This window comes from Bos indicus, chromosome 22 (assembly GCF_029378745.1).
Source record: "Bos indicus isolate NIAB-ARS_2022 breed Sahiwal x Tharparkar chromosome 22, NIAB-ARS_B.indTharparkar_mat_pri_1.0, whole genome shotgun sequence".
Classification (NCBI taxonomy): Eukaryota; Metazoa; Chordata; class Mammalia; order Artiodactyla; family Bovidae; genus Bos; species Bos indicus.
The window spans coordinates 49,310,826-49,323,911 of NC_091781.1; the positions used below are offsets into that span (position 1 = coordinate 49,310,826).

The 13,086-nt window shown below is 49.7% G+C and overlaps 1 protein-coding gene across 13 annotated transcripts in view; it reads right to left on the reverse strand.

Annotated features, from left to right (window-relative positions):
- DOCK3 (dedicator of cytokinesis 3) overlaps positions 1-13,086 on the reverse strand; it is a 304,126-nt gene that overhangs the window by 18,291 nt on the left and 272,749 nt on the right. For all 13 annotated transcript variants that reach the window (XR_011563033.1, XM_070776617.1, XM_070776613.1 and 10 more), the window contains 8 exons: positions 10,691-10,777; positions 9,246-9,350; positions 5,174-5,315; positions 4,014-4,180; positions 3,776-3,862; positions 2,865-3,044; positions 2,023-2,106; positions 1,806-1,922 (listed from right to left, as the gene is read on the reverse strand). Coding sequence is in view for 12 of the 13 variants with exons in the window: in XM_070776617.1 (XP_070632718.1) it covers positions 1,806-1,922; positions 2,023-2,106; positions 2,865-3,044; positions 3,776-3,862; positions 4,014-4,180; positions 5,174-5,315; positions 9,246-9,350; positions 10,691-10,777 (969 nt within the window). In the remaining variant the exon portion in view is untranslated. The remainder of the gene's footprint in view (positions 1-1,805; positions 1,923-2,022; positions 2,107-2,864; positions 3,045-3,775; positions 3,863-4,013; positions 4,181-5,173; positions 5,316-9,245; positions 9,351-10,690; positions 10,778-13,086) is intronic.

A 13,086-nucleotide genomic window follows, 5' to 3' on the forward strand; every position in this document is an offset into this window, starting at 1 on the left:
ACGACTAAAGTGCCCTCCTAACCACAACACAGCCTAGACCAGAGGCCATGAGGCCAAGGTGGACCCCTGAGAGCACATGTGCAGCAGGCTATGGAGTTGGTCTGAGTTCATAAAATGTGTTAATAGGCTTTCTCACTGTAGAAAAAGTGGAAGAAGAGCTGGACAACAGGAGATGAAGAGCTGGTGATCACCCGTCAGGCATTGGGCACCTCTGACGTAAGGACTGGAGTTTTACTGGACTGCTAAATGGCCCCACTCTTAGTGACCTTGGTTAAATTGTCTGTGACACAGTCTATGGGGTGTCAGGACACAAAATCCTAATGCAGATAACTGAAAAACAGCCCGCTTCTATTTTAGCATAATTAAATTAAGTACGTACACATCTTGGTAGAAATTTTGGTCCCAAATCCTCCAAGGGGACAGCACATTGGTTTGTGTCACTATTTGCAACTCTGAGGCAACAAAGCACAACTGCTCGAGTTTCCAGAAGCCCTTCACACTCTGTGGTCCCCATGTCCACTGGGGATGTTTCTGAGCTTGGTCTGAAAGAGCAGGAAGTTTTCCACCTGCTTCTTTCAAAGCATGCAGAAGGTGGAACTGCGCTTTTGCAGCTGGACAGGACACTTCCATGTGTGCCTTGGAGACCCTGAGATATGTGAGTGAGCGTTCTGTGCTTTTTCCTGCAGTGACCTGACAGCCTGCATGCTAGGGAGCTCCCACTCCCCCAGTGGCCAGGTTCTAGCTTGCCTGAGCCACCTGCTGTGATGGGGAAGTTTACATACAGAGACCAGAGGACTGCGCTCAAGACTACCTAGGGACGTCCCTGATGGTCCGTGGTTAAGAATCTGCTTTGTAGTGCAGGGGACATGAGTTCCATCCCTGGTCTGGGAACTAAGAGCCCAAATGCTGTGGAGCAACTAAGCCTGCAAACTGCCTCTGCTGAGCCCATGTGCTCTGGAGCTCGTGCGGCGCAACCACTGAGCCTGCATGCCACAACTAGACGTCCACGTGCTGCAGTGAAGGTCCCGCGTACCCCAACCAAGACCCAACCCAGCCAAGGGGAAAATAAAAGGCCACCTGAACCCTACTCTCAGCCTGCTTACGTTCCCTGGAAGACCCCTGGAAGGAAACCAGTCTTGGATACAGGCCTTGCTTCTGCTCGTGTGCATCAGTCCTTGGGTCAAACCCTGCCAGGGAGACCGCGGAGCCAGGTCAGAGTCAGGAAGACCTTCTAGGGCCTGGGCCAGCCCTAGGATCTGCCTGGGCCCTCGAAGAGAAGCCAGTACAAAAGTACTGCCACCCCAGGCTTTCTCAGGTGGGAGCCTGGGTCGCCAGACAGGAGGAAGTGGGGGCGGGTGCAGGGAGTTAAAGGGGAAGGGGATGGAGAGAGAGGGAGACGGACGAGAGAAGGCTGGTCCAGCTAAGCCTTACTTCTGTAGGTTCCTGGGATGAAAAGTATCCCTGAAGAGATTCCTGCATATAGGCCATACATACACTTTAGCTCTTTTCCTCCTCATGTGAAAACCTCTGTTCACCAGCACAGTGCATTGAAAAACACATTCTCTGTCCTGAAGATGGCTCTTCCTTAAAGGGAAAGTGGATAAGGGGGTTCTGGGTATTTTTCTCCTGCCTTGAACACCCACCTCTGCCTCATGCTGTTCTGTGGCAGGAACAGATCTTCCTTCAGTCTCACCTCTCCCTACTCCCCTCCCCACCCCTTTCCTCTGACTTGCTGCACAGGTCCCAAGCCTGGAGGAGATGACACTGGTTAGACTGCAGCAGGGCCAGGACAGGGCTCAGCTTACATGGTAGAGACTGGCCCTCATCATCTGGAACTGATCAATCAGCTTCTTATGCAGAGGGCGCATTTCTGGGTGCACAAACTTCTCATGAACTGCCAGCCCGACTCCAAGGACATGGACCTATCAGGGTGATAAACAAAGCCATGCTGTTAGCGCGGGAGCAGACAGTGGGTGCTGCAGCTACCCTGTGGTGCCTCCACACAGCTCTGGCAAGGCATACCTGCTCCTGCATGAGTTCCTTGAGCTGAGCTATCTTCTCAGCATCTCCTGGGTGCTTGGTGATGTAATCTTTATCAAAGAAGGCCTGTGAAAGGAAAGGAAGACTTCCCAGGCGACCACTCAGTCTGAGGTCCCACTGGAAGGCATCCGGGTTGCGTCCTAACAGGTGCACACACCAACACTCCTCTAGCACAGCCTGCTGAACCTCCTGCAATCACACGTGCTTTTTACGTCTAAGGAGGACTGAAGGTGGCAAAGTAATCTAAGCCTGAATGCTGGTCCCAACTGGCTTGGGCAGGGCAGGCAGGGCTGGTGGCCAGGATGAGGGGGTTAGTCTCCCAGCCAGACCACAACTCACTCCTTGTCAAGGGCTGGGCTCTAGGGCGCATTCCATGATCAGATAGATTACCCTTTCTGTCAGAGTTCAGAGAATAAAAAGGAAGAAAAGTTCCCATGGGAGAGCTGTAGCCATGGAAGCAGGGAACAGCGGGGAGCCTAAAGCCTCACCCCTGGTGGCTCAGATGGTAAAGAATCCACCTGCAATGCAGGAGACCTGGGTTCAGCCCCTGGGTCAGGAAGGGCTCCTGAAGGAGGGAATGGCTACCCACCCCAGTATTCTTTCCTGGAAAATCCCATGGACAGAGGAGCCTGGGAGGTTACAGTCCATGGGTCGCCAAGGATCGGACATGACTGAGCAACTAATACACACTATTCAGGACCACGCTCGGTTGGCCGAGGTACGGCCCAGGAGGGCACGCTGGGAAGGCTGCCTTCAGAGGCTGGACCCTCAGGAAGAGGAACGGACACCCGCGTCCCTGGCCGGGTCTGGTTGGGCCAGCTTACCTCCTGGTAGCGTGCGATGCCTCCGTTGACGGCAGCGTCAATGACGCCGTTCAGGCACATGCTCAGCAGGTTGATGTTGCCGTGTACCTGCTTGTGCTGATACTGGCTGATCAGGGCCCGCAGCTCCTGGTTCTTGTTCTCAACCACTTGGATGGCATTCTCCAGGGGGCTCACCTCCACCTGGGGGCACACAGCACGTGGTGTCAGCCCAGGCCCAACGACAATCCCTCCCTCCTCACAGGCCTGACAGCAAGGGGCTGTGACCCATGCCACTGAGTCCCCACTCTTGTTCCTGTGGACCTGAGGCTCCCTGGGCCCTTTCTAATTTCCTCTTCTGATCTGTAGGCACTCCGAAGTACAGTGAATAGTAAACAACATCAGTTCTGAACACAGAGGTCTCTGGCTTCCTGAGCTTCAGGGAATAGTTTCTGCATTTGTAAACTGCTGCTGCTGCTGCTAAGTCGCTTCAGTCATGTCTGACTCTGTGCGACCCCATAGATGGCAGCCCAACAGGCTCCCCCGTCCCTGGGATTCTCCAGGCAAGAACACTGGAGTGGGTTACCAGTTCCTTCTCCAATGCATGAAAGTGAAAAGTGAAAGTGAAGTCGCTCAGTCGTGTCTGACTCTTAGCGACCCCATGGACTGCAGCCTACCAGGCTCCTCCATCCATGGGATTCTCCAGGCAAGAGCACTGGAGTGGGGTGGGGGAACATAAATGCCTGCTGCCTAGGGGTGTTGTGGAGATTAAAGGAGAGAAGGAAGGTGAGCAAAGCCTCCAGCACAGGACTGCCTGTGGCTCCCCCAGGCGGGCACGTGGCCGAAGCACTCTTTCTCTTCTTCCTCAGAGAACGGCCCCCAAGCAAGGACTGAGGAAGCACTGTGAAACCAGCCCCATCTGAATCGTTTCTCACCAGCTCCCTCCTCTCCACTTCGAACCACCGAGAGATGCCTGGCAAGCTGTGGGTCAAGGTCAGCGTGGTGCGCTCGATCCACAGGCTCTGTGGGGAGGGTACAGGCAGGTTCAAGCCATGAAGCAATTCTGCCCACGCCCCACCTGCCCATGGAGGAGTCACTGATGAGCTCCCGAGAAAGCGGGGCTGGCCCCAGCCTCGCTACGAGCACTGACCCTGCTCCCCTAGATGCATTCACCTTGAATTCATTCTCCTTGTCCTTGGGGCCTTTGTGGAAAGGCCGGTCATACCGGAACCTCCTGACGTTGTTGACGCGGTAGAAGCTCTTGACGCGGTCCGGGACCCTGTCCATCTGCAGGACGTCCACGTACTCTGGGATGGGCGTCACTGCATAGATCTGCAGGTCTGGGCAGGAAGTGAAGGGAAACCGGACGTGAAAGAGAGACGGACGTGAGTGGATGACCCCTGTCACCCCCGCCAAGGGAGAAGAGACCAACAGAGCCCTTCAAAGGGGCAGCAGCAGCATTTCAAAGAGCAGATGGGACCAAACACGGTTTGGCTGACTCCCTATCCAGCCCCACCCCGCTCCAGCAGTGAGTGCCCTGAGCCCTCAGCCAAGGTGAGGTGTCAGCAGCCAGTGGTTCCCTAGTGCCCCTTTAAGAAGGAAAGGAAAGGGGTCAGGAGGATCCCCCATAGGAACGAAAAAGGTGCAAGGGCCTAGGCTGGCCCACTGCAGGTAAACTGCACAGTATTCACTGCCAAACAACATTTTAACAAGATACTCTTTAGGATCTTTGTGGAGAGGAAACATGGGTGTCTGCCTGCCCTCCTCTCTCTTAAAGAGATGTGGACTAGCTTGCCACAGCCACGGTGACTGTCATGGAAGCTGAGTACAGGGAAGGAGGGGCAGGCTGGTGTTTGCATTCAAACTTCCAAGTGCCCCCAAAACCACAGGAATTCCCCATCTCTTCCCCTACCCCTTCCTCCCCATCCCGTGCCTCAGTCCTGACAAAGGCTCAAGGTATCGACAGACACACATGGGAGTGGAGCAGGTCATGGAAGTGGAGCATCCCTGTGGATACTGGGAGAATCCACAGTCTGCAGCTGGGTGCCAGGAGACCCTTCATGGGCAGGGTGGGGACTGTGCTGGCAATGGCCCACCAGAGGGATAAAAGCTAGCTGATGATCAGGCCCCCCAGGGCTAAGGGCATGCCCCCGCCTCCTCTGTGAGGCTCAAGTGCCCCGTTAAGGGTCAGTGAGTGATGTGGCACCCTCTGCTTTGGGACTTGGGGGGTAACCTGGCTTATATGGCCAACAGCGTCACAGAGGGGCAACCGACTAGGTGGGCCTCCCCTCCCACAGTCCCAGTCCTCCTCCCCTCTATGGGTCAAAAGATACACTGGGCATCGCACTGCAGGATGGCGTCATCAGGGTGGTTGGGGTGCTGCATGGCGACAGCCTGCGGGAACTCGCTGAGCATCCTCTGCTGGAAGGCCTCCAGCCTCTCGTAGTCGTGGCCCCGGCACACGTACTCTTTGTTCTGCCACAAAGGAGAGAGCACACACCATGCTTCGCCTGTCCACCCTCAGCTCCTCAACCTGGGAGCCCCTGGGGCAGGCCTGGGGCACAGCACTCTGCCCTCTACGCTGCCCTAAGGGAAACCACAGTCAAGAGGGGTGAGGGACAGCAGTGGTGTGGTGTTGTGTGGTGGCCGGGGTGGAACCTGCAGGAAGCTCATGGTGGGGGATGGGGAGGGCTTTTCACATGGGAAGGGACGCTAGTGGGGGGACGGGGGTGGGATTGTGGAAAACAGCCACGCCTGGAAGGAGTCCTGGAAGGTCCACCTGGTCAGCGGAGTAGAGAAGCAGGGGTCAATCTATTTGCATACAGTGACGACCAGGGCGACAAGCCAAGACAGGAAAAGGCACAGCTAGAAGGAAGGTGCTTGTGGAGCGCTGGTGGGAGGCGACGAAGAGGCTGCTGGTGTGTGTCCACGAGTACCGCTATGGGAGCCACCAGATAATTTACAACAGGAAGGCAATAAGAGGTGTGCTTTTGTAGGATGACTTTTGTCAGCTGGGAGAAGCAGTCTAAACGCCGCCCAGTGCTTCGCGGGCATTTATCAACTCCTCTAGCAGCAATTCCTCTGCAACTGTGTCCGCAGACCATCATTCCAACTACACGCTTCTTAAGACTTCACATTATGTCATGTTTGGTTTGGGTTAGGTCTCAGTTTTCCTCTCTGTGGACTGAAGGCACCCTGAACCCTTCTGCTCTGCCTGCCTCAGGGCTGGTCCAGAGTGCGTGGCTGGAGGGGGCTCCTCGGAAGCCCCCTGGTATCCTCTGTCTGCCTCACCAGACTCACTCTGACATCCTCTGTCTGCCTCACCAGACTCACTCTGACAAATGGTGTTGGCACTGATGCGTCTTCAGAAAGAGAGAGGTTCCACAGGGCCAGCCCTATGCTTCTTGGTAGAGGAGTTATTACAGGCTAGGCCATGGGTGACCTCAGCCTTTTTTAATAAAAGCTTTTGTTTTGTATTGGAGTGTAGCCAATTAACAATGTTGTGATAGTTTCAGGTGAACAGTGGAGGGACCCGGCCATACATATACACGCATCCGTTCTCCCCAAACTCCCCTCCCATCCAGGCTGCCATAGAACACTGAGCAGAGTCCCTGTGCTATACAGTATAACCTCAATCTTTCTGGAATAGGACTTTTGCCCACTTTTCACTTCTTCTCTTACTATGGGAGAACTCTGGTACGGTTTGGCCACATGTCCAGATGGATCAGAATGCAAGAGCAACAGTGGAAGGAAAGTCAAGGTCAGGGGAAGCAGGCTGGCCTCCCCAGTGGAACAGACCAGTACTCAGAGGACAAAGACATTTACAAGCTCCTTGCTTGATAAGCAAAGCTGACAGAGAAGGTTAATTGTGAAGAACTGGCCTTTTCATGCAAAATGTACAATCCTCGTCAGTTTCTGTTCATGGGTAAAATGAAGAGAAAAAGAAACTCCCCCAAGACGGGAGAGCTGGATGTTTTCCTGTCTCCATGCAGATTAGCAGATAATCACATTTGTGAAGCAACAAGGGCAGATGGTCCAGAGGATTCAAGCTGACAGAGCTGGAGTAATAGACGGTCTCTGTGTTCAGGGAAGGTCAAAGAGCAGCCTAGTGCTCTGGGGAGGACCCAGCAGAACGGCACAGCGCATTGACCTTGAGGCTAGCTGTTGGTTTCCAGTCTGCTCAGGCCAGGGTCCCAGCAGCCCCACGTAGGACGGATCTGGCTGCCACTGCTTTCCCCTCTGTCCTTGCCATTTACAAGGCGAACAGCTACCTCTGCTGGCCTTATTCCATCTGCTGCAGATGAACTGAACAGCTGAGGGAGGGGGGACAGCATGCGGCCAGGCCAAGCAGACCCGTATGCCTGCAACACAGCTCCTGGCGTGGAGATGAGGATGGACTGATGGGTGACGTTTCCTGGTTATTCTTCCTCTATCACTGGCACCCTGGAAACCATGTTTGAATATTTAGACTGTAACTGGCTCAGATGCAGGTTTTATGCCAGGTCCTACCTGTCAGAAAGCTCTCAGAGCCCTGAGACACCGATGCTCCTTGTGACGTGAGCATGGGGGGTTGGAGCCAGGTGGAACCATGGTGGAGACTTCTTTGCTTGACAGGGACAGAAATGGGGCACACCAGTGCTTGATTTTGTAAGAGCCAAAACAACGATGTTTTGGAGTAAAATCTAGTTGATTACGTTACAAATCGTGGGACTAAACAAGGAGAGTAAAATGGCAATAAAGCATAACTTGCAAAGATAAAATGAGAAAGAAGTTACAAGGCTAGAATCATTAGCTTACTGAAGGGCTTCCTAGAGATGCTTTTGGTTCTGAGAAAGAAAGAGTCAGTCACTCAGCCATGTCTGACTCTTTGCGACACCATGGACTGTAGCCTGCCAGGCTCCTGTGTCCATGGAATTCTCCAGGCAAGAATACTGTAGTGGGAAGCCATTCCCTTCTCCAGGGGATCTTCCCCACCCAGGGATTCTTGCACTATTCCTTCTTCTGCTGACCTCTACCCCCACTACTGTTGTATGATCTATGTAGATGGGGCAACAAACATGCCCCATTTGATAAGCCTGGGCTGGATGGTCCTAGAGAGTGAAGGAGGTCCAGCAGCCTGCGGAGAGCTTCTACTGAGGCACATTCTGCTACTGGCAACCCTTCTGTGGAACAGAATTCGAGCCTTCTGGGGATCACAGTCAGGCAGGGTGTGTTTGCTGTCCCTGTCACTATTCTAATTCCTACAGAAATCATTCTTCTTCTTAGCCTAGACTAATTACTGCCCAGGAAATGTGCATGTTGACCTGCCTTATATCCAAAATGTGGTCAGCCTGGACTCTGTCGCTTAGCAGACTGGCTTCTTTTTAAAAGAAGCCATTAAGTTCTGCTGACCTTCAATGAGATACCGAGCTTATTGCTGCTCATTGGCTAAAGAACTATCTTACTGGGCCCGGTAAGATAGTTCCCAAGAACATCAAAGGAATCCTATGAATTTTCCTAGCATCTTCCTGAAACTTGTGGACACTGAACTTTAGTATGATATTGGAGCTGGGGACAATCAGAGCTAATCTTAGGTCTCAACTGCAGCCTCTGGGTCCTTCCATCAGCAAGGCTTCATTTAGGTCATCTGAGAACAGCTACTTATGGGCTACAGCCTACAAGCCCAGGCTGACTCCTCCTGGTACCTCTGGATTGTGCTAAATAAAGACAAAAAACAATCACAACTGTTCAACTGGTGTCAGTATGTCTGTGCTCAGGCAATCCTTCCACTCTATTTATATCCCTGCCCAGCCTTTCCAGCAGTGGTGGAGCAAAAGGCTGTAGTCACCCTGGCCAGAGAACTGGCTGCCTTGGAAAGGCCTTCTTCCCAAGCCAAACCCAATGTTTGGTTTGCTCCACAAACCCCAGGAGCAAAAGGGACTATCCTCAAAAGGGAGATCTCTCAACTCAGTGATTCTCCACCCTGACTGTGAAGCCTACTACTGAGGTCAGGGCTGCACCGATGTCCTGTCTGGCAGAGAACAGTCACAACGGAGGATTCCGGACCTTGAAAACAGAAGGTGGAAGGTTTCTAAACATTATCTACGGGGTATTCTCAAACCCTGGTCATTTCCTGCAGGATCCTGGTTGATTTGGTAAGAAAACCACCCTCATATATTCCAGGTAGCTGCAAAACAGTTTAACTGCAGAGAGAAAGACAGTCTAAAGTTGGTACCCAGTTCAGTCAAATAAAGCCAAACACTCTGATCAGTCCTTCGTAAGGAACTATTCAAATATTCTGATCAGTTCTTCGTAAGGAACTATTCAGTGCAATAGGAAAAAAGGTTAAAAAAGAAAAAACCAAACAGATTATAAATTATGTATAAAATATGATAGAAGTTCTTGTGACTACCTGAATGGACTCACCCGAAGGAAGAAAGGAAACTTCCGGCCATAGAAGCCGACCCGGAAGAACTCGGGCTCCAGGCGCTGCTGCTCCATGATGTTGTCGTAATAGCTGGCCTCCATTTTCTGTGAATGAGAAAGGCAGTTGCCTGCAGGTTGGCCTGACTGCTAGTGGTGTGTCCAAAGCAAGTTCTCCCAGGCCTAAGCAGACACTGCCTTTTGGGAAGAGAACGTGGTGACTCAGTCTAGATAAAAAGTGAGCCCCTAGCCACGATCAACCCCTCACCAGGGAGCTGCCGGATGGAAAGGAAACCTTCCCTCCCCATCATCACCTGGAGGTGGGGCAGCCCCGAGAGGCTGCTCAGACTCTTCTGCCCAGTGAGTGGACCCAGCCCCACACAGACTCAGGCTTCCTGTACTTTCAGGGGCACACAGTTAACATGGACTTCCTCTTTTTTGTTCAGGAATTTCTGGTTTTGATGATACTACGCCCACTGACAGTAAGTGTTGCCTATAGGTGATACCATCAGTCCAACTGCATTGCTCTAGTTCATTTACCATCTGACTCAAGATGCTAACAAAATGAGGAAGGCTTAGTTACCAGAGTCACTGTACTGGTCCCAATTTTGGAGATTTTAAACTTTAAAAGTGGAAATACTATCTATGATGTCTGGCATTACCCAGGTTGGTAAGTTTTTTAGTCTTGGCTAACCTGGCTTCAGATTGAGAAAAACTCACTGAAATTTGACTGAGAAGATGTCCCTAATCCATTCAATCAACCCAGGCTGCCAGGGAGCAGTGACCTTCAAAGACCAGAGCAAAAATTTACTGGTGTAGAACCTCATCTATTATACAGAGCCTGATCAGGATGAACCTCATCTATTATACAGAGCCTGATCAGGATCAGGGAGCACACTGACAAGGGTGCAGGAGGCGGATGAGCTGCCTTCTCTTTGCCAGAGGCTTAACCAGCTATTACGATTCAAAACCCAGCACCAGAAACAAGGAAAAATTTGGTGGAGACCTTCAAAGTCCATTTCACTTAATTTTGAATGTTTTGCATCAAAGACAGGAAGAACTTTCTTTACTTGGATGCTTAGGAGTGACCACAAGCCAAGGCAGGGAAACACTAAGATAAGGCATATCTGAACGAAATTATTTCAGGAGAAGCTTCTTCTTGAAGGTGGACTGCCACCTCCTCCTTGAACCACCCCCATCCTATCCAGCATATGCTGTTGCTCCCTTCCTTGAGCACCAGTGGCCCTCGGGGTCTGGATCATGCAGTCATCTGTCAGGTGTGTGTTTTGCATCTTGAGAGCAGGAACCTTGGCTTCTGCTTCTCCTGCACTGTCCACAGCACTCAACCCAGTGCTGAATTGCTCAGTCAGTGCTCCCTTAGAAGCTGATGCCAGAAAAGCATGAGCACTGCCAGTCAGGGCTGAGGCAGGGGGAGGGGCGAAGCTCACCCGAATCCAGCTGAGGCTCTGATAGTCGTAGAGGCTCTCATATTGACACGCCAGCTCCCTGCACAGTGGGATCCCAAACTCCCAACTCTGCAACAGAAACAGGAACGAGGCTTTAGCACCGGAGACATCCTCAGAATGGTCCAAGCCTTGCCAAACATATCAGAAGGCACAACTAAAGGCCTCCAGCAACTCATATGTCACAAGAAACACATGCTCAAAACCAATTTGTGGAGAACACACAGAATTCTGACACTCTGGCTCAGTGCACAGCTTTCAGGTTTTTACTCAAATGTTTCCACCTCCAAGAGGCCTCTTTATGACTTATCTTGTCAAGGACAAGCACCCACCCTATCTATTCTCTTTTCATTACTCTGAAGCTATCTTCTTTAAAAAAAGCATTTGCTTTTAAAACTTGAAATATGGTTGGTTTACAATACTGTGTTAGTTTCAGGTATACAGTAAAGTGATCCAGTTATATAAATAAGACTATATACATACATATAAACACATACACACACATATATATTTTCCTTTTTAGATCCCACTACAGATTATTATAAGATATTGACTAGTTCTCTGTGCTATTCAGTAGGTCCTTGCTGTTTATCTATTTTATATATAGTCCTGTGTATCTGTTAATCCCAAACTCCTAATTTATCCTTCCTCCACTCTTTCCCCTTCGCTAACAATAAGTTTGTTTTCTATGTGTGTGAGTCTGTTTCTGTTCTATAAATAAGTTCATCTGTATAATTTTTTAATTCCACATGTAAGTGATACCATATAGTATTTGCCTTTCTCTGACTTGTTTCTCTTCGTGTGACAATCTCTAGGTCCATCCATGTTGCTGCAATGGTGGTACTTCATTCTTGTTAATGGCTTAGTAATAGTCCACTGCATGCCTATACACACACACCACACACACACACCTTTATCCATTCATATACTGATGAACACTTTGGTTAGTTCAGTCCAGTAGCTCAGTTATGTCCAACTGTTTGCGAGGAACACTTAGGTTGCTCCTATGCCTTGGCTATTATAAACAGCGCTGATGTGAACATTAGGTGCATGTATCTTTTTGATTTAGAGTTATTTTCTTTTCTGGATATATGCCTAGGAGTGGGACTGCTGGATCATGTAATGAAATGTACTCTGTCTTCAGTGTTTTAAAGAACCTCCATATTTTTCTCCCTACTGGCTGCACCAAGAGTGTAGGAGGGTTCCCTTTATCCACACCCTCTCCAGAATTTATTATTTGTAGACTTTTTGATGATGGCCATTTTCACCAGTGTGAGGTGATACCCATTGTTCATTAAGTTATGATGTGCATCTCTTTAATAATTAGTGACGTTAAACATCTTTTCATGTGCCTGTTGGCTATCTGCATGTTTCTTTTGGAGAAATGTCTATTTAGGTCTTCTGCGCATTTTCTGATTGGGCTGTTTGCTTTTTTGATATTGAGCTCTATGAGCTGTTTGTACACTTTGGAAATCAAGCCCTTGCCAGTTGCATAGTTTGAAATACTTTCTGCCAGTCCATAGGTTATCTTTTTGTTTTGTTCATGGCTTCCTTTCCTGTGCGAAAGCTTCCAAGTTTGATTAGGCCCTATCTATTTTTGCTTTTATTTCTTTTGCTCGAGAGACTGATTGAATAAAACATTGCTACAATTTATGTCAGAGAATATTTTGCCTATATTCTCTCCTAGGAGCTTTATGCTGTCACGTCTTAGATTTAAATCTTTAAGCCATTTTGAGTGTATTTTTGTGCGGGAGTGTTCTAACTTCATTGGTCCCCATGTGGCTGTCAAGCTTTTCCAACACCAAATTGCCGAAGAGACTGTCTTTTCTTCATTGTATATTCTTGCCTCCTTTGTCAAAGATTAATTGACTGTTGGTATATGGGTTTATTTCTGGGCTAAGAAGTATTTTTTTTATGTTGTGCTAGTCATAATTAGATGAAAAGCTGCATGAGGGCAGGGACTCTGTTTATATCCTTTATCTTCAGAGCCTAGAACCAGGCCAGGCATGAGCAGGTACTCAATCAAGATTTATTTAATGAGTTAATGCAGGAAATAATGACTTTTAAGTTAAGATGATTTAAGCTTAGAAAGAAGTATGGAAGCTAAGAAGGAAGTAGCTACCCAAGGATTTGGCAGTAGGTCCGACAATTTCCTTTATAGAGATATTCTACTCTTTAGAGTAGGCTTCAGATAATCCTTGTCTAATCAGGTCTCAGGCTGTTTCTGTGGTGTGGCTCCTATTATGGTGGCATCTATGGGCATAGGCCCATCTAATGGCAGCTTTCACCAAGGGGCAATACTGTCCATTTCCTCCTCTTTTTAATATAGTGCTTTCTCTCTTAGGGAGATTGGGAATCAAAGGTTTACTTGGTATTTTAGA